Source organism: Anser anser, assembly GCF_964211835.1.
Source record: "Anser anser genome assembly, chromosome: 3".
Classification (NCBI taxonomy): Eukaryota; Metazoa; Chordata; class Aves; order Anseriformes; family Anatidae; genus Anser; species Anser anser.
The window spans coordinates 51,212,127-51,238,405 of NC_139722.1; the positions used below are offsets into that span (position 1 = coordinate 51,212,127).

The 26,279-nt window shown below is 40.4% G+C and overlaps 1 protein-coding gene across 1 annotated transcript in view; it reads right to left on the reverse strand.

Moving 5' to 3' along the window:
• Positions 1–25,795, reverse strand: part of LAMA4 (laminin subunit alpha 4) — a 98,699-nt gene extending 72,904 nt beyond the window's left edge. Inside the window, exons 1-2 of the mRNA XM_083829578.1 lie at positions 25,164–25,795; positions 4,534–4,635 (exon numbers count right to left, since the gene is read on the reverse strand). Of these exons, the coding sequence (XP_083685704.1) occupies positions 4,534–4,635; positions 25,164–25,364 (303 nt within the window). The 5' untranslated portion in view covers positions 25,365–25,795. The remainder of the gene's footprint in view (positions 1–4,533; positions 4,636–25,163) is intronic.
• Between the last annotated feature and the right edge of the window lie 484 nt (positions 25,796–26,279).

Below are 26,279 nucleotides of genomic sequence, written 5' to 3' on the forward strand. Positions count from 1 at the left end.
GGCGGTTCTCCAGACCTGCCTTGGCAATCATGTGGAACATATTATCCTCTCAGGCAGAACTGCCAAATTGGTTCCAACCTTTCCACTCAGATGTAAACCCAAACACTTAAACACAAATCACTTACACGACAGTACATTCTATTGTCAAGAATTCCATAAAAGGCTGGAAAGGATACCAGAGAATTTATCCTCTCCATCATTATGATCCTTTGGCCTTTCTTGTTCTGAAAATGGTCATTATCTACTTATCTATCTATTGATCCACCTGTTTATTTTTGTGTACTCTTTGGATACCTTATATACATACCGATCAAATATATGTAGCAGAGGATAACATAGCACTTGAAGTTTTGTAGGTAGGCACACACAAGCTGTAATGTTCTCTCCAGACTTACTGTTCCTGCTCTGTGTGCCTTTATGCATTTATGAAGATCTAACCACAGAATAATATTTACCCTCCATTAATAGCAGTAACCACTTTCTGTGGTTATTGCACACTGATAACTCAGTCCAACAAAAATTTTGTCAGGATATCCAACTTTACAATTTTTTAATCCTTTCAGACTGCCAATTCATTTCGCTGTGTTCTTCTGAAGTCACTGTCATAGTACTGTGCAGCCGCCTCAAGTGACTTCCTTCCTAATGTAATGCAAAATTTTTAATATCGTAAAATCTGCCTATGTTGTTAATGGCATATAGTATTAGAGCTCATTGTTTTAGGCAAGCTTTTTCATCTCTGTATGCCACTCATTTCAGAGATGATCCTCATGGCTGCTGTGATGTTTTGCTCAGTTTTCAAGTCATTTGAAGCCTGCTGCCATGGCTGAATTTTCAACAGCTGATCCCTCAACAAAGACACTAAAGAAATAGCTCAGTTGTGGATTGTTGGTGGGGTAGGGTCTGGAGGTGGTGAAAGAGGCAAAATGTTCCCCTCATATCTTCAGATCTTACTGACAGTAAACCTCATTGCTTGGCTTTATGCAGGAGAAATGCACATCACTCTATCTGCAGACTGCAACTTGTAGTTGTTATAGTTTGACCCAGTTATCACATATATGAATGTTTCCAAAATCAAAAGCTACATGGTCCTACAAGTGACTTCCTTTTCCTCTTTTAGCTAGGGTTGAGAAGGTTAAAATACTATTAAAATATCAAAGTCTAAAATCAATACAAAAAAATAATGTTTCTTCCCCTATCAGCCTTACATGCATTACCAGATAATGTATTTGAAATGAAGTATTATTTGACATCTGTATTATATTATATCATAAATGGAGTTTACACTGTGCTGACTGCTCTTCTAACACTTGGGCACACTAAAAAATGGGCTGAGTGGCTCTTCAGTTATAATCACAGGATGACGTGATTGATTTCTGTACCAGTTTTGTCTGGACATCTATCCAAGAAAGGCTCTTTGCAATAATTTCTTCTGTCTGGTTACCCAATGAGATTGTTGATTCACTGATTCGATCATTTGATAAGCTTTTAGAGACAAATGGGTTGGATTTATACTCTATGAATAAGCTGAGAGAAATTTTAAAACAGGACCAGATGATAGATACTTATATCAGCAGGAATTAAGGATGTGAGTACTTTACCCTAAGGCTTCATTGATAGCAGTTTAATTTTATTTGATTTCAAATTGAGGGCAGAGGCCAACGAAAATTTCATTAATTTGTATGCAGTGGGAACTACATTCACTGAACTGATTTGGGGGATTTGCATAATATGAAGGTCTTAGAGCATTGTATGGAATCTGACCCTTACATTTCATCCCTTTTGAAGTAGGGTACTTTTTCATTTTCATAATGCCTGAAGCTTGTTCATTTATCCAGCTCTTACAGCTTAGTTATTATTTAAACAACAATAAAAAATAATTATCCACCCACCGAATACAATGTTATTATTGTTTTCATGTTGTCTCCCATCATTGTTAGCAGAATTAACTTATATATATATATATAAACATTTAAATCATTCAATTGTGTGAATAAACATGCAAACATAAAACTTTTTAACTTTGCTGAACATCAGTTCATCTAAAAATCTTCTGCTAAGGCTGTTCATTAACATCTATAACACATGGTTAAAGTAACCTGGGTTGCCACTGGGGAGTCTGTGATAAAACTTCAGAACAGAGTTGCATGTTAGAAGCAGGGAGATAACAGGTTTATATGGATATAATGCAGGTCAACAACAACAATAGTGAAGGATATGAACAGAATCTCTCTCTCTCATCTCTATTTCCTTCCTTCCTTCCTTCCTTCCTTCCTCCCTCCCTCCCTCCCTCCCTCCCTCAGCATTTCAAAAATTAACAGAATGCAGAAGGTCTTATGTCTAACTATCAGGTGTGGTGGTTACCACTGCAACATTCATTGGAATAATTTGCCTAAAAATTAAAGAGGAAGAAACCAGTGAACTCTCATTACCATGTGGTCCTATCTATTCCCTGAAATTCCCAGCCATACAGATGCCTACTGCTCTCTGGCCCAAGCTCAGCCCACAGAACACTTTGGTCAGATCCATTCCTGTGCTTCTCAAGAACGGCCCTTAGGGGTGGCTACTTTGACTGCTTATTCTAACACCAATCATGTTCTTAACCGTCAACTCTCTTTTCCCCAAATTATTCATTCATTCATCTAACATGCCTCTGCCTGTTTTAATCCAAATTACATTTTTCTTTCTTTAAGCATTTATTCTCCCTGGCTTTCTCAGTCACACTTCGTGGTTTACCAGTTTCACCAGTTGGAAGATTGAAAGATCTTCCCTGGAGATCTCCACATCCTCAGCGAAGTCCTGTTGTTGCAGTCCCCATGGGCATCTCTGGTTCTGTTTTGTTATCATGCCTGAGCTTAAATGGCCTGAGCTTAATGGCTTATTAAACCATTCAGACCAGCCATCCAATGGCTTATTTGAACTCAAGCAGTAAACTGGGCTTCAGCTCTTAGTTTGTTCTTTACTACCCGATCAAGTAAGGGAGTTTAGTATACTAGAGAAACATTAGTCAGGAATATACAGATCCTTTGAGATTATTTCCTGATGATACAGCAACTTTTTTTTTCTTTCTCTCCAGCTCTTGACATCAGTCTCATTTTGTGTAGAAGACAGGAAGCAAGTCTTCTGTTGTGTTTGTAAACTGAGGATATAATCACTTTCCTACCTCATATATTCTACTCCAGAAACTCTTTGGTTACCAGAGTCATGAGAAGCAGACATTTGCTAAGCTGTCCCTCTTGTTCTCAAGTTTTCCATCAGAAACTTCCTCTTGTCATTTTCGCATGCACAGAAGTCACGTGCGTGTGAAAGAGAATAGCAGGGAATGCCTCACAATGTAAAACCATTTAAAAAATTTAATGTTAACCAATTAGTCCAATATGTGTTCTGCAGAAACTAGCCGATCCTATGCACACTACAGTGGCCAAGCCATAATAATTATTCCTGGGCTGAACAGCTGCACTGTCTTCCGCCCATGGGAATGGAAATGGAAATATTCCATGGAGCATGGCACTGTGTATAGCTATAACTGAAAACTTGGTAGAAGCTGCAGCAATGCAAAGTATGTGAATATTATAAGGCCATTTTACAAAGAGACAAACTGAGGGCAAAGGTTTATGACTTGTCAAAAGTAACACAATAAATCCATGGCATAGACTGGAGCTCTGGGATCTATACAAACCTGTAAAGAGTACACTAATGCCTAGCTCTTGCTATGTGTTTCAGATACATTACAGTATTAACTTCCATCCTTTCTTTACCATATTACTGCTCTGATTACCCATTAGTAATTGGAGTTGGTTTTACTGCCCTGAATTTTGCTCTGGAGCTACAAGTGATCAACTACTAATGCAACTCACAGCTTTTTGTCTGAGCTGATAATGAGTGAGACCGAACATATGGGAAATTGTAATACTACCTTGGAGTTCAACATGCTCTTCCCTTGGTGTATTATTTCAACCTCCTCATGTTGTTCCTTCACAGCAGGAGGCTGCCATGAAGCAGAATTACTATGGGTAACACATGTGTATACACTCACAGGGGTCACTCACCATTGTAAATTGTTTATATGATATACAGCAATGTATTCATTGAGGGAGAATGAAATGTGTTTGAATTTATGCATTTTTCTCTGGGGGGACACAAAACTCTTTCCACACTTCTAATGGACTAAAAATTTTCCCCAGCATACTGACTCTCACAAATACTGCATGCAAAAAGTGTTTTGAATCTGCAGAGATAATTTAAGTGAGAATGAAATTTGGCTATGATAATCTCATTGTTGTTTTGATCTTGGCCCTGACCTTCAGCAAAAAGCTGAAGTTTTTGCTTTATATTGAAACTGAGCATTGGTGGCATTGGTGTTAATAGTAGAGTCAGACCGTGGCCCACAGTTTCTTGGGTTTGCCTGGGAAATATTTCTTTCATGTGAAGCCTCATGCAAGAGCAAAAAGAAGGTGAAAAGGTTCATGTTATCAGAAAAAAGATACAAAAACTAGTGCTGTCATTCTATGAGGGAGTGGCTGAGGAATTCCTTACCACACAGATTCCCGATCCATCAAGGCATCTGTTTGCATTGCCATTACAGTTGCAAGGAGAGCATTTTCCTGAGCTGGTACGGTAAAATCCTTCTTGGCATCCCTGCAACAAGAAAATAAAAATAAAGTATTTCCTATGCCTGTGTATTCTGAGAGTTAGGTTTGGCAGGGGAAAGCACGAGGCGGGGGAAAGCGAGAACTACAACCGTCAGGCCTCCCACGAGCACACTCCACAACCCTATCGCAGCAGACTACGCACACACTGCTGAACTCCGGTCTGTTCTTATGCTCCCTGCCCTGGTGCTTGCTTTTTGCCTCACGATGTTTAAGCTGCCAGCACCCCTGCCTGTGTGCTGCCCCTGATCAGCATTGGGTGCCTGCAGTGTGGGGTTGGGGGGTGGGCTGCCAGGTTCCTACTGCATTTTGTGTTAGAGGATGGGTTAACTAGAAGTTACTGATCATTATTCAGTAAAGAAGGTACATTCATAGGAAAAGAATTGCTTTTACTTAAAGACAAAAATAAAATGAAAGAGGATTGATTTTGTATCTATTATGTGTAACTTCTTGTTCTCCACTGAGGAACTTCCACCGTAGTGCAAAGTTGGTGAGACATGAAGAAGCTGATCTCAGGAGCAACCTCTGCTGCTCAGGCAGTGCCTGCTCACCCTGTGTAGCAGTCTCCCTGCATCACACAGATGATGTTAGATCCACGCAGACTCATGAACTTTTGGATCTTAAAGCTCTTACTCTTGCATAACTCTTGCAGTGTTGTTGCAGAGCTTCTGTGAAGGCCCTAGCGTATCATTCAGATCTTCAGAAATTATTTACCACACCCTCTTTTTGCTAGCACTTGAAGAGAGAGAATCGTCAGAGCCTGAGGTACACTTGGCTCTCCTGAAATATCTTTTGTAGCTGACTACACAATGCTTTCTGTGTTCTGAGGTCACTTGCTCTTGAAAAAAGTAGGAAATTCAAGCAAATCAGAAGGTCATGATCTTACATAATTTGCATTTGCATGAGATATGACACTTATTATTTATTATACTGCTCTAATCAGGATTGGATTTCCTCTGAATCTTCCTCTTCCTCATCTTCCTAGGTTGCCATGAAATAAAGGGTGATTTCTTTTCTGCACTGGGCCTTTGCACGCCCACTCTGAGCTATGACAAGAACAACAAGACTACAATATTCATTCAGTGCTGCTCAGTGTTATGTCCACTGGCTGCAAAAGCTAGCCTGTGAGTGGCACTGCTCACTGGCCTGCTGGTGGCTGGGGCTAGTGAACTTAGCTCCATTGCTTCTGGGACCTGAGCTCGTATGCCTGCATTGTGCTACAGATACAGTTGTGGGACACTGGGCAGCAAAAGCCAGCAATCCCGAGGTTCATCTCTGTGAGAGTTTCCACTCTCAAGGGTGGATAGATGCTTTTATCCAGTTGGATGAGCTGCTCATTTAGGAAATAACATATCTTATGAGATGACTAACAACAAGCTTTAAAAAACAGGCTTACAATTGAATCACTAATCCAATCTTATCCCAGAGAGCTCTGAGGAGCTGAGATGAACATAAATGGAAAACTCGGTTGCCTTTAAGATTCTTACACACCATTTTTTATCCGGTTTGCTTTGGAAACACTTTCTTAGATAATAGCTCCTCGGAGGAAAAGCCTTCATCCATATCCACTTTGGGACATCAGAAATACTATCTGTTTGCACTGCTTGTTTCAGTTGTTTAGTCTTAACACAGAACTGTAGGTCTGGCTCCCACTAGACTAAGGATTTCAGCTGAATGATTACGCCACACACTGTGGAAGGCAGACAATTATTTTCTAAATTGAAAACAGATTCGTTTCCCAGTGTCTTTCTTGGCAATATTTCTCTCCACCCATACAGTTCTAAGGCATGTTATGTTCTCCTATGCCCTTCAGCTGGTGGGTGGTCCTAGCTGGTCCACTAGTGTCTGTCCAAAAGCTTTCTTGGTTTTGCAGGTCTAAGCAAAATCCTTTTTCACATATGATGATGAATATGGACAATGGAAATGTATGAGTATATGCAAAGGCGTCTGTGCATATGCTTCAGGTGGCCATAAATCTAATATCCTATAAACTTCAGCAAAGGGTATGTCTATACTGCAGTCACAAGCAAGCTTTTATCTAGTTCACTCACAACACTAGCAAGTTAGGTGTAGTTCAGCCCAGCATCAGTGGTTTCAGCTATATGGCCAGATTTGCATGGCTGCCACTGGAGCCTGCTGGGAACCAGCTTACCCCCTACTCTCAGCAGATACACTTCCCAGCCCCTTGAGACATCTACCTTAGTCTGGGGTGTGTCTGCTGTTGTGGCTGTCAGACCCCCTCTTGAGAATGAGAGGTAGGCTCCTAAGTCACCTGGCTAACTTCTGGCAATATTATCTCCCTATAACTCCTCAGTTCATCACAACAGCTTGGAAGGTGCTCATGCTCACTATTTTAATGTACTATTTTAAACCCTGGGTTGCATCAATTTAAACCAGAAATGAGGTATTAACAATCAATGCTATGAGGGAGATGGGAATGGGAGGAAAATTGGATACAGTTGTTTGCTTGGGGTTCAGAAATTTTCTCAGGCATTCTCAATTATTCTGATATATTTTTGCTGCTCCTTGCCCTACTAGTGATAATGGAGTGATCTGTTAGTTGTTCCAGGGCGTGAGCCAACATCATATTTATAAAAAGAAGTGTTAGAGTGTTGAGCTAATTGAGGGATTCAATGGCTGAATGTTCTGGGAGCACAAAATAATTGCATACAAAGCACAAACAGCTCTGGAACAAAATGGAAATATCCTCCCCAAAAAATTGTTATGTAGACAATTGAGTGAGGAACATATCCATCTAGTGTCTGTTTCTGAATGCTGAAGACAATCAGTAGGCCAAAATGCTAGGTCTGCATTAGCAATTACATCTTTGTAATTATTATGTGTGTATGTATATATATATATATTTCTTTTTTTCCCAAGGGAACAATGTTTATTCCAGTTGAAGCTGAAAAGTCCAATCTAATGTGGATGTTGCTGAGCTCTTGAAAATCTTTTATACCCATAGTGCATTTAATTTTCTCTCCCCCTTGCACCTGGCTTTCATTATTACATTTCTTAAAAACAAGAACCAGCTGCAGTGTTGCAAGTGCTGTGGAGTCCCTAGTCATGCACTGTTGCTTTAGACCCTTCTGATGGTATGGGTGCAAGATGGGACTGAAGACGGAAGGCAGTCTAGATACACAGGGTTATGAGTTTGCTCCCATTTATATTGAAGCAGTTCCACCAATTTGGTTGGTTGCAGCTGCTCTTGATCTGCACCTGAGCAGCCAAGGGCAGTACCAGGTCCCCATTCCTTCCACACTGCCAGCTAGCAACACTGGTGCAGCCACACTGGGGTAGGTGTGCTTGTTGTGACCCTGTCTCTTCTGCCTTGCTTTTCCCAAAAGAGTGCTGTGCTGGTAAATATGCACAGAGTGTTCTCTGCGGTTACGTCTGCCTCAGCCAACTAAAGAAAGGGCAAGGCATAGTTTCAGACAGTGGCTTATGAACATCCGTGCTGACTGCTGGTTCATTTTCTGCCTTGATTTTGCTCTTTGACAGATTGCTTTTTTCCTGACAATGTCCAGGCATAGCTCAGAGCATGGCATCTCTTAGGACATGTTCCCATGAGGCAACATGTCTGGGACTGCTCTTTTCTGGGCAAGCACAGAGAGAGTTTAAGCATGTGGACACGTGCTGTGTTATGCTACTCGACTAGGAGGTCCCCAGACTGCTTTATTCAGTAATTCAGATGTAGCTATTGACTCTGCATCAAAGGTAAGAAAACATGTCATGTCTCTTTAGTTAGAATTGGAACTTGTGACTTTCCTGTGACCATATAAAAGCACAAAGGGTCTCTCTTCTGCAGTAAAAGGCTCCTTGGATCCTCACCAGTGTTAATTCCAGAACTTTTTCTTGAGTGCTGGGGTACACAGAGAGAGGTGGGTTCAGGGTTAAATGATCTATGTTAAGCAATTTCAGCCCTTGTTATATTCCTCATACTCATGACTTCGAGTCTTGGACCAGGGGCCTCCTTGCATTTGACCCAGAACAAAACCCGAAGCAAAAGATGGTGCATGCCTCCAGGACCATTGTAAAAGAGGATACAGATGGTTCACTGGGGGCACTGAAGCTGAAGAACAGCACTCAAAGTAGCAGTCACATATTGTCACATCAGCTGCCAAGTCACTGCTAGGTCTAGTGTTGCCTGAGACTTGGTTTTAACCGGCCAGGAGTGTTACTCGCTTTGCTACTAGATATAGAGTTAAAAGGCATGCTGCTTTCCAGGTCTGAGAAGGATCCTCTGTAGGCTGCATGAATGTTCAGACGTGAAGGCAAGGATAAAACACAATGGTGTTAGTAGATTTTCACTTTAAAAGTCAATTCAGGGTAGTGAAAGTGAATGCAGCCTGGTCACATTTAAATTGTATAAACTCACAGGCCTGTGATGAAATTAAAACTACCTTAATTAACTAATATCCTAGACTTATGAAAATACAAACAATTTCAATCCTTTGTCATAAACACTCGTATTTTATGTACAACAATGATTTTTTTATTCCATGAGGCAAAAATGCACTTTTTTTTTTTTTTTTGTTTCTCACAACCCCTCACATTACTTCTTCATATGTCAAGAGGCTAGACAAATGATTGTAGCATGAGAAGAGAAGAGAAGCTACTTCAACATTATCAAGCTTTGCCCCAGAGCCTAGGGAAAAGAAAAGAGAAAAATGTTACTCCTGTGATATAAGGAGATACAGGCATAGCATCATCTATTGAAACCTGTCAGAATCAGAGATGCGAGTAAATAAAGCACATTTTCATTGCATTGATGAAAAGAATCAGACAAATTGAGCAGAGTGAGGGATTCTTCCATTCTTGACAGCGTCACATCAAGAGGTAATGTTTTTTTCTGGATAGTAGGGTTTAGCTAAACAGAAGTTTAGGATTCAACATAACACTGATTCTGTGAAACTCTGTGTCTTCGGCTATACAGGGGTGAATGAATACTCTAAATATCCTTCACCCATTTTAAAATCTGTGGGTCTGTATGTAATAGAGACCAATCTGCTGTACAAAAAGTACAAAAGTACATGGCATTGCCATGGAAACAATAGCCATCTGCTCTCTGGGGACATTTCTCAACCCAACCCAAACATGCTTGCTTTTGTTTATTTTATATATCCTTTTTTTTTTTTTTTTTGTATTTAGAATTGGCAGCCACAGTACTGGAGCCTTTTTGAAGATTGTTTGCTTAGGCCAACTTGAGATAAATAGCCTACTGCCCTTCCTAAAAATAAAGACGTTTTCCTGTTTGAATATCTTCTGGTACTTTTATTTCTTTAATTATTTTTTTTGAAATCAGAGAATTACACAAACAGCTCTGAGAAAGTAGTCCTCTACTGTACACTTGATTTGATGCTATTCCAAGTGTCTCTGGTTTCTTCAGAATAGGTAGGACTCTTTTCTAAAGAGATTCCTGGTCTTTGTCACCTACAATAGAATCTTCCTGCTCAGAAATGCCCAATCCCTAGCTAAGCCAAATTTTCAGCATTCAGCAGGTCCCACCTGGCTTGTCTATGTCAGCAATGAAGACAGGCCCAGGCTGATCCTCGGAGGACCTCCTTGCCCCACGTGCATTTCTGTGCTAGCACAGCTGTGGCCGTGTGAGTGTAGGGCCGTCCTGGCCAGCAACCTTCACAGCTGAGCAGCAGGACTGCGTGATTAGGAAGCCCAAACCACAGCAGGCCAGGAGTCAGCAGTTTGGAGATGTCCACATGGGAAGAAGCCAGCTAGACTTCCTTTGTGTGTTTTAATTCCTTTTACATGAAAATGTGTCTAAAGTAGGTCAGCTGCGCCTGTTCGCTCCTGACTGCGAAGGGAGACTTGCAAAGCTAGCTCTGGTGTATAGACGGAATCACCCAAGCAATTCTTTTGCTACATTTGAGTTTGCTTGATTCTGGCCAGTTCAGAGTATGATCTTGGGATGTTTCCCTTCATCAAGGTTGTCTCTCTTCTGATATTTACTATTAGCTTTCAAAGGGAGCTCTGTTATATTACCCTGCCCTGGTGCTACCTTCTCCATTGAATACTTGTGCATTCAAAAATCTGCAAATAAAATATATGCTAACACCTTTGGTAAATCTAGAATTTTTAGGAAGAGCTTTAAAATACCCCCAGACATTTGGTATCTGGGAATTGTTCTTATTGCTGCTAGTAACTCTGTCCCATCTCAACTGGATGGCTTTGGAGAACATTGAACATATTTAAGAAAGAAATCTGTAAGCATTTATTATTAAGAGTTTGTATTGTCATCTGAGATACTCCGTGCTCACTGCAAACAGGGACTTTTGTTCTAAGACATGGCTGTGAGATACAAGATTATCCCATTTTACAGAGAGCAAAACTGATCCCTGGCATCATGTGAAGGCTGTCACATTCATTCCCAGCTCAAGCCTCAATTGAACATTTTGGATGCATCTGGGAAGAAGAATTCTAAATTGTTGTGAGTGACTTGGACAATCTGCGGAGCTTGTGGCTGGCAGCTCCTTGAAGCATGACCCCATTCTAAGAACAGCTTCTGGCTCCCTCCAAAAGGCACACTTCTTACTGCAATAAAAATACTGCTTGGCCAGACTGGGATGTAGGTAAACAAAGGGTTTGACCCCTGGAGATCCTAGCTCTAAACCACTCTGGGTAGGCACAAATTGTACAGCTTATCATGTTTAGAAAGCATTAACTACAAAGCACTCTTTTTTACCTCATACAGATATGAGAGTCTACTTATGGTGTTTCATTCAGCAAGGAAGTACTGAGGGCACCAACATGACTTCTACATCTGCTTCTCAGATCAAAGCATAATTGATGTCCAGTACTTTTAAACGTGGACTTTTAAAAATCCAGACTGCAAATTGCAGGCTGATGGACATTTGACCATTCCTTGTTCCCTGGGAGCAGAATAACAGACATTTCAAATTCCTCAGGTCAAAGACATGTTATTCATGAGTGTAGACACAAAGATTTAGTTCTTCTTCAGTCTGCTGGGAAACTTCATGCAAAAAAAAAGAGCTGCAATAACACTGTGCCCCACTGTCCTGACCTTCCTGCCTTTAGTGACCTGCAGGAGAAATCCCTTTCCATTTGTTGCCAAAAACCAAAATCTGACAGTTGTACTGTATACAATGTGTGCAACTGCAGCTCGGTGTCAACATATGCTACTGGTGAGCAAAGCTCTCAGGAACTCTGGGCTTTTTGTCCTCTTACACAGCTACCATGCACTTTTACGGATCACAGGCAAGGTGCTTAGCCACTGAATGCTATATTTTGGTTCAAGCATTCTGCATGCATAGTTTTTAGGAGTGTCTTGTGGCTGGAGAGGGTTTCAACTCTGTGTGAGTACATGGGGATGGGCAAGGGTTAACTGTTGGGAAAAGGTACAGCTATATTTGCTCTGCAGGATCCTGCTGTTGACTCAGCCATGCTCATTGCTGCCTTGGTCTCAGAGTCACTGGATGGACCTGCAAGGTCACTAGAAAACTTACAGACTGTGCTTGCTGCGTAGGATTAGCAGACAGAAAAGTCTGCATGCATTTCTGTCTTTTACAAATAGACATCTGTGCTGGGCCAATCTGAGGTTGCATTTACCAGATTAATAGGATGTTTATAAGTTAATGCTCTTTTAAATCGTCTACACAGACAATTCTTTAAGTTATTGAGATGGAGCCCTGTTTCTTGCAGGGCATTAATTGCCAAAAACTTTTATCCCCATCTTATGTCTTACCCAGCTGGTATTCTGCCCAACCAAGCTATGTGTGATACTCCAGTGTATCTCAGCTCAGACTTTTCCACTCTTGTGGGTGGGGAATTCACTGGCACTGGCTCACCAGATCTTGCTTCGTATGCTGGAAACATTTTTGTACCAAATATCCCCTACAGCTGAAAATACAGTTAACTAAGTTTTGGGATGAATTTGACTGATACAAAACAGAACTATGCTGTCTTTTTCTGTCCCCAGGAGACAATACGCATTTTACAGGTAAGTAACTCACGGAAGTTATCTGAACAGTGTGTATCATCAGGTAATCTGTCTTTCCCGTTTTGCCTAGTTAACCACAAAAGACTGTCTTGCTGGACTTCATAAGTTGGATATATATATATATCACTGAACCCAGCAACAGATGCTGCCAAACACCTCTGTATGATCAGACTCCTGATTCCTCTTTTCTGAAAGGGCAGGGCAGTCAGTGATAGCTTCATGAAAACAGTACTTTTAATATTATTTGGTACTTTTAACATTATTTGTTATTGTCACCGTTCCTCTTCCTCACAACTTTTACACCCTTCTGCTCTGCGCACGAATATTAGACTGTTCACAAGGTAACTGACAGTGTGAAATCAAGAAATGTAGAACAAAACTGATAAATTTTCTCCTGTAACAGCTTCTACAGGATAAGCTTGAGAGGATGGTCTCTACCTCTCAGTAGCTGAAAATGGTCGAAGTATCAGATAACTGTATTTAAACTTTTTCATTTTTGTTACTCCTCTAGCCTGCTGAAAGGATCCATCTTTACAACTAAATTTGATGTAACTATGTGTAGGCCATGTACACAATGGATATGATGGAATTGAATCCTATGTGAACTGTATGACTTGGGGTAAAATTTCTCTAAATTTTCTCTGCTTTATTTTGTTCAGATTTTTGAGGGCAGGACAGAGAAAATATTTCTAGAAGGTATCTTTGGGCTCTTTATATAAAAGTATTTGATGACGGTTATAGTATTCTCCTAACCATCATTCATTGTCCTGTGGCTTTTTTACATTCATATCTATATAGCAACAAATCATTTGTTTCTCAATTTCTTCTAGCTTTCAGGTCCCCCAAATTTGGACAGATTTCAATTTGCAAAAGGAGAAAGAATATTCTTATGGATAGAGTTGTGTAGCTTCAAGTTTCCTCAAAAGCTTGGTGATTACTTGTAGCTTTGAGGGGTTTGCTGCAGACAGCGTTTTCCAGTAGGTCTGTTTATTTATAGTGAGACATTCATTAAATCCATGGCTCCTTAGTTTATATTTATAGCACACATTCACTCTAGTTTTTATTTATAGGATACCTTTTAGTTCTGTCTGTATTATGTATCTCTCTTGTTGGCAATGAGGCTTGAATGTCACTTAAACAGTCTTACAGTAAATGCCAACCAGATGAGATGGTCTCTCATTGGCCCTTCTTGGGGGAGGCCTCTTTACTTTTCTTGGTCTGTTTCTATTAATGGTACATCAGAACATTACGTTGATGGGTTGTGGATCTCCATTTGGCCCCCATCAGTTCCCACAGCCCTTCTGCTGCTACCTTGTTCTCTGCTGATGTCCTTCTGGTCCGGATTTCCATTCATCCTCTTATTCCTCTTCCCCGCTTGGCATTTCCCTGCACCTGGTTCTAGTCACTCATCCACTTCATGACATGCCCTCCACCTCTAGTCTACTAATACCTTCACAGTGATAGTTTCATTATATTAAGTCTGAAATTAACACAAGGCAAAAATACTGCTTCTCTCCGAACAGTTGAGAAACTTGTCACCTTGTTTTGGTGCATGGACTCCATTGTTCCTAACTATGTTCATAAAGACATTGAGACCCAGGAATACACATTATTCTGCTCATCTCTTGTGTGATCATTCACATCAGTCTTTCTTTCATTTTTTCCATCTGTGAAATGGAACAATGACAACAGTCCTCTTTGGAAAGGGCTTTGTTGTATTCTGATGGAATAACTACATAATAGCTATATTTCAATAATATGAATTATTACTATTTGCACTCATGGTTTCAGGATGTTTTTTAATTCTCTTCCCGGGTGCACCTCATTTGTTGGATCAAGGTAAGCTTTTCTGTTTTTGCACAATATGCACAACTGGTAAATATATTACAGAGTTTCATGCTTCCTTGAGCTGGTGTCAATCCCAGGATGGTAAAACGAAAGAAAATGGTCTGCAGAACTTCCATTAGCTCTAGTTTTCACAAAATTAAGAACCTTTGTGTACCCAATGTAATCCACGATAGTAAAACAAGTCACTTATTTTAAGAAAACTGGTCAGAACTACTAGGAATAACGAATATCCCCTCATGGGCAGACAGTTACATGGTGATGACTTGTTTCCAATACCTGCAGTGAATGTAAAGCGGTTGCCAGTACAAAGACTTCCAGTCTTTTTAATCCTTCAATGAAAGAATGTTTTTGGTTTCCAACTAAACAATCATGCTTCAAAATTATTTGCTTACTTAGACGGCACTGCTTGGCATTGTGCCATCTTTCTTTCCCATTTTTTGTCTCCATCCTTTGCAAGGGATAGACCACACTCTGGTATTTGAGGGCAACTTTTATGAGTGACCTGCAAGGATTTACTGCCAGAGCATACCAGATATATAAAAAGGATTAGTCAAATGGAGTAGGGAGAAAGAGAAATTGTGTTAAAATTTCACAAGAAAAATTGCAATTAACTTTATAGGAGAGCTTTTAAGACATTTAAGGAATTTCTGTATTCTTCACTTCACTGTCTTTGTGCTTGAACCTATAAATCCCTGTGTAGTGACATTTCAGAGGGATCTTGGTCTTTCTCTGCAGAATGAGGCTCTCAGAAGTTAGTAACCAACCAATTGGCCAAACCCATTGGCCAGACATATTCTATCATTAAACTCAGTGTAAAGAGAGATGGACAGAAATCCTGTTCTACACTGCATGACTTTCTAACGTGTAGACAAAAGCAGACATCTGCTCTGCAATTTTATTTCTTCTCTGTTGACTTTTGCTAAATTTATCTGAGCTTTGAAGCCTTACAATCCTAGAGAATTAAAAACAAACAAGATTGCTCACCAGCTTCCCCTGAGGCCTCCAGGCACTATTTTTAATTTCTATAAGCTTTCATTACCTCTGGTCCACAGTATCAAATTATTCTGAACTAGAAAGGTCACATTCTAACTATTATTATTGGAGAAAATAATTTGGTGTGTGACATCATAGCCTAGCAGTTAATTGCCCCTTTTAATAGGACACTACAGCTGTTAGATAACTTCATGCAAAAACCCAGTCTATTGTATTTGCCATTTCAAAAACCTCATACAAATTAGTTCTTTGAACTTTCAAATTTATTTTGAAAATTAAAAACATTTCTGAGAGGAACCCATTTTTTAGCTTAGTCTCCAAATCAATATTCATGATAGATTTTATAATGAATGCTCTGGTGTAGTACAGCAAATTCCTGCATTATCTTCAATTTCTGACATTGTTACCAATGAAAGAATTTCTTCCAGTGCTCCACTGATGCTGCAAATCAGAAATTAACCAGAAGTTGATGAAGAGTTTTGGGCATAATGCTGGTAATCTTTTTTTATCCACTTATCTTGACAGGTATCTAAATTCTAATTACATTTAACGAGATTACAAAGTAAAGCAATTATGTGAATTACAAAATAAAAAGATTTCCATTTTATTTAGCTTGCAAATGTAAAAGCAAATTATTTCTTGCTGAAAGCCAAAGTAAAACCCCAACATTGTTGGATATTCTCATATCTTAAATTAAATTCTAACATATGATAGGTTCAATGAAAATTAAGGCCTCACTGGGCAAGTGAATCTAATAATGGGGTTTTTTAGGTAAATTATATGAAATTCTCATTAAAACTGCAGTGGTGTCTTTTTATGAACCTCAGCAATTTGAATCTTCAAACATTAAAAAAAAAAAAGCAGTGACACTAATTTTGAATCCATAATGTTTTTCAGTAAATGAACTGTTCAGCGAATGATGAAAGAAATGAAGCCTTATTTTCTATTACTAGTGTCCTTTCTCTTGTCCCTTTTGCATGGAACTCAGCATCATTCATTTTGTCTGTGTCCTCAAGATGTCCCCACCTGAGAACACAGTGCAAGGGCTGGTCTGCAGACATGCACGCCATATCTGGCCAGTCTGCAGCTGCTAAAGAAAACGTCTAATAAGTGAATTTAGTCTGATTTTCAAGCCAAACAAGAAAGACTATAAAATCTCCATCATTTATATATATAGAAGAGTTTAGATTTCCTCAAAATTTACAGAAAATAATATGTTTTCTTTAAGGAAGACAGGACAAGTCTCTAACTTAATAACTGACTATTTGAAAACTTTGCTTGCTGGCTTATCCCTGACAATTGGGAATATATATGTGTCACCTGAAGAGTTATCAGCTCATGAGCTTCTAAAGTAGATATTATTTTTGATGATAATAAAGACCAGATTATTGTGCTGACAGAAACTGTCTTCCCAGAGTTTTAGACAAAAAGCTCAGTGATGGCAAAAACTAAAACTAACAAGACTGAAGGCAGTTGCTCTGACTGTAGGTAGCATCCTGTTGGCAGAGGGGATACAGAACAAAAGTTACTTCTATTTCTCCCTGTTTCATTGTGGAGCTTGGAGCTGGAGGGAGAAGCAATATGGGTCGTTGCCCACGGGTAATGCCCAAACCAATAAGCAAAGAAGAGAATAGGGAACAGGCAAAAATCAGAGGGAGATCCTCTCCGTGCCCACTGACACTGTGTTCATGTTCCTTGAGTGGGTTTGTGCATGCCTCTGTTGTAACTGTGACAGAGCAACTGTGACTCCTGAAAAAAACAAGCAAAAGCTGAAAGCCAGATGGCTTTATGTAGAGCAACAACATTATCTATTACCTTAACTAAGTAATTGTATTTAACTATTAAAAATTTCCTGTGCTGAAAACGTTTCCAGGCTGTTACCCCTTCCCCAGTCTGAGTGAAAAACAAAATGCCATTCAGCAACATAGATGGGGTTGGATCCAACATAAACATTTCTCAGCTAGGCATTCTCCATAGAAGTGTGTAGTCATTTTTTCCATATACAGTGGGAAAGACAAAGCCTCTGCTTAAAAGGCATTCTTCTTGAAAAAGGGGAAGGGCTAAAATGTTTTAGGTGCCTGCAGGCTGGCTAAGGATGGGAGATTAACACCATCCTCCACTCTAATGTAATTATTACTACAGCTCCTAAGTAAAAATATTGCTGTTACAGATGTTTATTCTTGCAAATAGAAAATCTGCAGCTGGAAATGTTGTTATTTGATTTTCTTCTTTCAAACAAAATGCCTAGTTTATTCAAGGAAAATGATTTGGAAGAAAATAGATAAATAATTTTGCTTTGTTTCCCCATTAACCACTGTCCGCCCTGTCCCCATAAAACACTCACATAAATGTGCTTTATGAGTCCTGCTTTGTTCACGTGAGTCCCCCAGATAAAGGGGACAAAATCAATTGTCAAATGACAGCAGCCTCAGAGAGATTTCCAGATAGGCACAAAATTTTTGAAGGGATAAAATAATAAAAATGGTCCTTAAAACATGTACTACTGCACTTGTACTACTGCAATGTTAAATCTGCTATGGTAAACCTGAGGGAGGTGGTCATGGGTGACTGAAGTGCACAAATCCCTTCTGAGGCATTGTCTGGACCTTCATCACCTGCCCACCTCTCCCAGGAGCACCTCTGCCAGGCACTAGTGCTCCCCAGTTTTTGCCAACACTCAGTGATAGCTTTCCTAGGGCACCCAAGACTGTAGGCATAGTAATATGCCTAATAATAATAGCTGGGGAGGGGGGAAGGTGATGCTGTGTTTTACCCTGCTGGCTTTTTCTTTCTGCCCCCCCCGCCCCATATGCTGGGGCAGATGCATCACAGGGTGGTAACAGGGTTAAAACACAGCCCAGAAATGATCCGGTTTAGATACTGGTTCCCTGTGCATTTTCTTACACCTGACACCAATGGTGAAAGGCTGAATAAATTCATTCTAATTCATTTTTGTTGGGAAGACAGAGTTTAATAATCAGTCAGAGCCTTACAGTCTTAGCAAAAGCGGCTATATTTTACAGATCATATTGCAAGTTGTCCATGCAGGTAGGTTCTTTTTATTCACTAATTATTAAATTGTGTTTCAATTTAGCATTCAGGTGTGCCAGTTCTTCCCATGCTCTCTGGATTACTTATGTCAGAACTTAAGATATAATGTTTTAGTTCTTTTTAGAATCTTGTAAACTCAGAATAGTAATTTCTACAATTTTTTTTTCACTAGCCTCTGTTATTCTTTGGCTCATATTTAGTATCTTAGTGGTTCTTGAATGTAGATTTTTTGTCTGTTTCTTGTTGATTTGTCTTAAAAAAAAAAAAGAATCCTATTATTTTTGAAGTATTTATTTTAAGGAAAAAAACATCTAAAGAATTGCATAATGAATCTAAAGAGGAATGACAAACCAGATCCCATTTACTGCAGTTTAGCCAATATCTGCTTGCATTGTCAAGTATACATTGTATGTCTCCTGACTGATTGTTAGGAAAACCTCTCTGAGATCATTTAATGACAAAGAATTAGATTTCAAAAACTGTGGAGCTCTAACAGCTTTGTATACAGTACTATTCAGCAATTGTTGAATCTTGCATTAGGATGCACAACCCAAACATCCCCAGCTCATGTCAGTGTCTGAAAATGAGCTGGGATCAGATCCAAATGTTCAAGAGAACCAATTAAAATATATAACAATCAAATGTGTCTATATTTGGGTGTTCGAAAATCTAAGTCCAGAAGCAAACTGTAAATTACCAGTGGCTGATAATATATTACTCAGAAACTAGACCCGTTTCCTCGCGAACAGTTTTTGAACACTAAGAGCTGCAATTAAAATTGTAGATATTTGTTATCAGATTAAATCAGGACATGTTCTCCTTCAGAAACTAATTATTTTATTGCTTCTTATTCTTGCGCCCCTTGGAAAAACTGGACTTTTAATTCTTTCCTTCCTTCCCATGTCATGAATAAGAGTGGGCATGAAATGCCTTTTATTGGTTTTCACAGCTCTGAAAGAGCTTTGGGGCACTTTGCTGGTACTTGCCCAAAACTTTGTGGGAACTTGCCACAGCAGGGTTTAAATAGCATTGTTCTGGTGGGTGCTTTATGCACCTTCTTGAAATGGAGAACATTTCCCACTATCCATCTACCCTGTCCTTTGGTTCCATTCGCTTGTGCTTCCTATGATTTAAAAGGTTTGGGGTCTGGCGGCTCTCCTCCTAGCAGCTGATTTTCATTAAAGCTTTGATGAGAAACTTAAGCTGGAATCACAAACATCTGCAGTAAAACTTCCTCCCTGCTAATAGACGTTTCTCAGAACATAACCTTGTTGCACCAGAAAAAAAACAGCAGTTAGAAATCCAAAGTGCCCATTATGGGAGTTAACCTAACATAACCCTATGGGTCTGAAATGAATTCATTTAAAGATCTGCTTTTTTAAAGGTAGATGCAGTTCCTATTAGCTCAAAAGAATACAAAGATTTCTGTCAAGCTAAAACCCTTTTTGGCTCAGACCTCAGCTTTAGGTCTTCTGCTGCTTCTTTTAGAACTAGTTTGTTTTGAAGAGATTAATGCCACAAGTAAGGATCAAATTGTGCTTTCTCTAAACAGTCTGCAGGACCTCCTGTTCCAGCCCTTATGGGGGAAGGGGTGAAGGAAATTTGGTGATAGCTTGAGCATTTGTTAACAAGAGGCTAAGACTTTTGATCACTCTGTTTCAGATATTTAATGTAAGCCATTTTAGAGAGGTGAGATTTTCACAGTTCCTGGGCTCATTATTGCTTATTGCTTTAGAAAACCAGAAAGAAAGCACCTCAAATATCGTTTCTAGCTTTTGAAAATTTAGATCAGCAACTATGGTAGAAGGCAGGTGGAAAAAAAAAAAGATTGTTAAACATGTCATTTTATTGTGCAAGCTCCAACAGTTAACTTTATTTATGTCTCTTATGGTAGATAGCTATATCTTCCCTCGACTATGACAATCATTTCCTTTAAAGGACTTCTCTTCTTCTGCCTCTCTGCCCTTCTCCTGAGCCAAAAACACTGATGCTGGAAACAGTTTTCCTCTTCCATCCATCCAACAATATCATGCCTTCCTTCACTACAGGAATTGGCTTCCTGCCTTGTTCCAACTACTTCAGATATTCTTTAGCCTTAAGACTTTAGATTATCTCATTCTTACTCTATTTTTTTTCCTCTCCTTCATCTTCTTGCTTTAGTTTTCCTCCTTTCCCACTAATTGCTTCCCTTCTTTCCACAGAGGAAATTTCAGTTCATCTTTTTATTTTACTTGGCAAATGTCTCCACAGTGTTTTCTCTTTCTTCCATTAATCCTTCCTAAACTGATCTCCTATACTGGTCTCTCTTCACTATTTTCTTGAACCTCCTGTAGTCATTTACATCAGAATTAAATGAATCTTCATCTGGATATCACCTTACATTCATTTTACATTAAAGTTAGTGACTACACAATGTGAATCAAAGGGAAACATTTGCCTTGTTCTCCAGTATTTGAAGTCTTGCCCCACTGTTTACTCTCACCTTAGACTTTGTACTCTTCCACTGTTTATGAGCAGCTTTGCTCCTACCGGGGAACAAAATCTGCATCTATATAATTAAAATCATCATGTCAGTGGAATTTGCAAACATAAATGTTGACAGTGGCAGGCTTCAGATCCAAACAGTAATGTATGACCTGCCTTTTATTTTAAAGGCATGTGTTTGACAGTGGGATATAATTGTTCTCAAAAGTTAGCTCTGATTTTCTGTCTTGTCTCTGTGCCTCAACAAAACTAGATGTGTCCCACTGCCCCCTTTCCTTTCCTTTCCTTCTGTCCTATCCAGGCTAATGTGTGGAACTTGAAAACAAAGATTTCAGATGTTTGCCACTCAATAGTTTGCTTTCATTTGTGGTTGGACTGTCAGTTTGAAATCTTTGTGTTCCACCTCTGATGAAACTTCCTTGTAAATTATTTTAATCTGTCCATATTTGGAAAAATCAATCTTTAACTTAATACCACCAATTGTAGTTGGGTTACACTGGTGAACTGGATCTGGCACTTTGGGCTCACTGCCTCTCATTTTCTCCCCATATACATTAGGACTGCAGCACTCTAACATCTCCCCTGCCTTATTGTGTTCCTAAGCCAAGGAACTTAATCATCCTAAGTAGCACATGGGCAAAGTGAGTACTTGACAGAGTGCTTTGCATCTTGTTCTGCCTCTTGATAGACAATCCAACACAACTGGATAAATTCTTCACTGCTTAATTACCTTTAAAATTAAAATTTACAACTAACCTTTAGTCTGAACACAGTCACTTTCAATTTCCACTTGCTGCATATGATTGCATTTTCATGCATTAGACGAACCAGCCTATCATTAAAAATTTGTTGCTTACACAATTAATTCAAATTTTTTTCTTAATCTTCCTCTGAGATAAGCAGGTTGAATTCTAGAATCTCTCAGTTATCTTTAAATTCCTAGCAATTTAATCCTTCTCATGATACTTTTTGGAATAATGTTCATCAATCTATAAGCATTCTTCTTGAAACAGAGGCACAGAGCTAGATACATTATTCCATGATGACAGTTACTAGTATTTATTATGCAGGTAATATTACATTTCATTGGGTGGAATCTAGTCAAGTTAATTTAAACAGTCCTGAAGTAAGAACCGACATAGCCCTTGCAGGTGAAGAGGGTCCTTTGAGGGCTTCCAGAGAAGACCACTAGGAATTATAGGATTTTAAAAAAATGGTGTCTCCATTATCATATGGGAAATTTGGTCTTGTACTTGAATACAATACCTCATTCAAAATGAAAAAGCCTAAGCACAGGTTATGTGCCTAAATTATGTGTACTGGATCCCAGTTACATATTGATTTACAGCCAGGGCACCAAGGTATTGGATGTTGCCTGAGGTCCTACTCAAACTCACAGTCTACTTTGTGATGGGGTACAGTATATTAGCATGGCATTGAAAATGTAGTCAGTCTCTTTTCTGCCATAAAGAGACTTTCATTCAAATCCAAGGCACAGGAAAGCTCCATATTAGCATTAATTCTCAATATTTTAAACCACTTCTCCAACTTCCTCTGAGTTCAAGATTGCCAAAAATGGAAAAGGAAGAGAAGTAGAAGACTAAAAAATATACACTAAAATGCTTGTTTACGTTAACTGGGGTTGCATGTTCTTCAGTAGGTTCATAATTATGAACTCTTACCAGAAGTTAAGAAGATCACACCAGTTACAGCTTGCAAACTCCCACCAGTACTATTATAGACCTCACAGATTTCTAAAGATGATATGAAGAGCAGAATAATGTGTGGGTCCAGTTCTGTCCATCACCTGCCCCACATGCTGAAATACCATACTTTTTGTCTGCCGTGGTCTGTGCTCTGCCTTTACAGCAGCACATTTGGCTTTGCGGTTGAGTGGCACCACAGCCCACCATAAAGCTCTGTGTAGTTCTCCAGCTCTGCCTCAGTAACCAGCCCCCTTGTATAACTTGGCACTATTCAACATGACTAACAGCCTCTGTCTGCTTGGGAGAGCTATGGGCCTGAGTCAATATTTAGACGACGGAGCTGAATCAAGCCGTGCTGTGTAAGGGAGTTTATACTGCGGTTCGCTGTGAGCTGTGGGTTAAGAACTTGGGTTTGGAGAAGGCTAATTCAGAACTGCTGTGATAAGCCCTGTTCCCAGGGCTGGGTGAGGGATGGTGGGCTTCAGGAGAGGGAAAGTCTCTGACGGCTGGAGAAAATGCTCCTTCCTGGCAAGAGACTACCAAATTCGTTCTCTGGCCACCACGTCAATCTCTGGGCTTAGGGTAGGTTCCCCAGCTGCCGTTACCAACTCGTAGATTGATGGGTAGGAGGTTCTCACTGCTAGAGAGCCATCAGCCTTGCCCCTAGAGGGAATCCTACTGGGCCTCAGAAGAAGTTGCTGTGGAGGTGGGCCCTGAAATGAAATTATGGGATGCATCTGCAGGTAGCAAGGGACCCTGAGCTCCTTCCTCATGAAACCATAACTTCCTGCAGTCGAGGACCTTGGCATGACTACTGCAGGCAGCAGCATCCATTTGTAACATGGGATCTGAACAGAGTGTAAAAGTTGCCATTGCAGGGGCTGAAATAAACTGCTGAAAGGAACACCAGTTAGTAGGCCTGTAAGATCAGACTGTACAAATGAAACTTTAGGGAAGACTGGGATGGGTGATGGGAACTGTTATTCCTTTATAATGTTCAGTATATTCCACAGCACTTTCCTAAGGTAAAGCCTATTAACATGACTTTTGGGAACAATGTACCACATAATCATATTGAGAAAGGCTATTAATCGCTTATGCCCGTTATCCTATGGAATCCAGCTACAAAACCCCTTCGGCTCCTAAATCTGGCTTTTCATTCAGGCACTTTCCATTTTGTAAGCAACAGGTGGCAACACAGCCTCCCAGGGGCTGATCCCAGCCTGGTGGAGAAGGGATGTACATCCCACAGCATGGAGCCCGTCCAAGTCCCCGATGGCTCCTGAGAGCCCTTACACCGAGCAGAGCAGAGTTTAGTCTCCAATTTTCTCACACAGGTCATGTTTCTCAGAGAGTCCCTCGCAGGGTGGGCAGGCATTTTGGGAGGCTGTGCAGCTGCTTGGAGGCACAGCAGCGTGGCGATGAGCTCTGGCCAGTGCTGCGGTAACCTCGACCCTCTGAAAGGCTTGTACATTTATTTACATGGCTATTAGTTCTGGTAATTGGAGTACGGGGGGATGGGAGGGAGGGGGAGATTAGCCTTCTGGTATAAGAGATTGAGATCTTGATATTGTCATACTGACATGTCTGTGCTAATCGCACCTCATTTTTGGATGTTATGCTACAAGAACTACTCCTTCTCTTCCCATGACCTTATGTAACTCAATTTGCCTCCTACTTTGCATCTCCCACGCATGAGACATTACTGTCTCCCCCTCTCAGAGTATGCTGGAGTAATTTATTGTTTTCTCAAGCTTTATTTTTGAATAGTTCATTCCAGACGATAGAATGAGAAGTATCAACCAATCCCCAAATACAGGGACTGCAGGAAAATTTTCCACAGTCAAATTACTTCTCTGATCTCTCTAATTTCATTTGTCACTAATCCCAACCTCATACTTTTTGGAAGGCTTAAAATCTCTGCAGGTGTTTTCTCTGCAGGCAGTTTCCAACACACATTTGATTTATTATCCTTGCTCTCATCACCAGAAAGAACTTCAAATTTCGGAGGTGGATGGCATTCAGAGACAGAAGCACAAAACTCTCGAGTACGGTGTTTGCCCCCAAAAGAGAGACTCTGGAAATTTAAGTGAGTTAAAATCCCATGCAGTACACGGAGCAAGCAGAAAAGTGTTGTGACAATTAACCCTTGTAAAATAGGTCTGTTTGCACAGGCCTGCTTAGTTATGTTGGCAGGAAAGTCAGAGACGTGCTAAGCTGGTCTCACTGCAGAGTACAGCAGCTGTCTGCTTGCAGCAGGCATGGCATGTGTACATTTTGAAGTCCTGAGCTGTATCTCTCTAGTCTCCAAATGCAGTGTCTCAGACCCCCCGCAAAAAAATCTCCGGTATCGCTTTAAGGATCGAATGATTAAGCTAACGTTAACCAGATGGGAACTTCAACACAGACAGATGAAAGCAGGAAAGCGCAGACACCAGAGAGAGAACGCAGTTACTGTACCTCAGCAAAAGGCACCCAGCTTCCAGTAGCTACTGCCTGCTGCTGCCCTCTGATAACAGTGGCTTCGTGCACGCTGACCGCTGAGCTACCTTCAATGTCAAACTGAAAGGCGCCTCCCGCGCTCGAGGCTGTGCTGGAGGAGAAGCATCTCAAAAAGAATAATATTGGAAAAACCAGGGGCCAGGCGGAGATCAAAGCCATTTCCTCCCCTCACATCCAGCAGTGGTCTTCTAGCGTCTTAGTAATTGTTTACCCTCTTCTGCAATCAGCCCCCCTTGGCTTAGTGGTGCCTCAGTTATTTTAACTTTCAGTGTTCAGTTTCCAGATGTGGCACTTCAAGGCAGTCTAACCAGATCCTTATTTAAAAGGGAAAAAAAAATAAAGAAAGGAAGGGAAGAAAAGCGCTTTTGCTGCCTCCCTCTTTCACTCTCTGTGCCTGTGGCTCCTCTTTTTCCCCAGAGGCTCCAGCTCAATAACATACAGATGGGCAGTGCTTAAGCAGAGAGTGTCAAACGGAGATTGTATTCCAGGAAAGCACCGCTGGCTCCCCAGCCACCTTATCTCCCCCTGTCAGGATACAGACTGACGCTGTGCTCAGTGCTCTGGCTTCCTTCACATGTTCACATCGTTCCCTTTTTACCTTTCGTGCCCAGACCCTCCCACTCAAACTTTGCTGTTCAGAAAGTGAGGTCAGCCTTTCCTCCCCCTGCGCCACCCCCACAACCCCGCCTGGGCACCATCGACCCCTCTGCGCCAAGCAGGGGCTCTTGTGACAGCTGTTTTTTTATTTTTATTTTTTAACATCTCCAGTTTATTCAGTGGAACGCAGGAAGGTGCCAAATTTATTAAAAAGCCGCTCGACAAACCTTTTCTTTTGGCTTGGGGGAGGGGAGGCTGTGGGTGGGAGGAGGAGGAGGACGGAGGCAGGCTGGCTGTGCCATGGGCTAATAGGGCGAAGTGGTTGCTCTAACATTCTTCATTGAAATCCTTTTCCTCAAGCCCACCTCTCAGTTTCTCGGCTTGTGAAAAAGAATATCATTCACTGCAATTTTGGAAAACGACTTCATTACTCAGACTCATGAACTTTTATTTACAAAGAGCATCTTGTATTCCTTT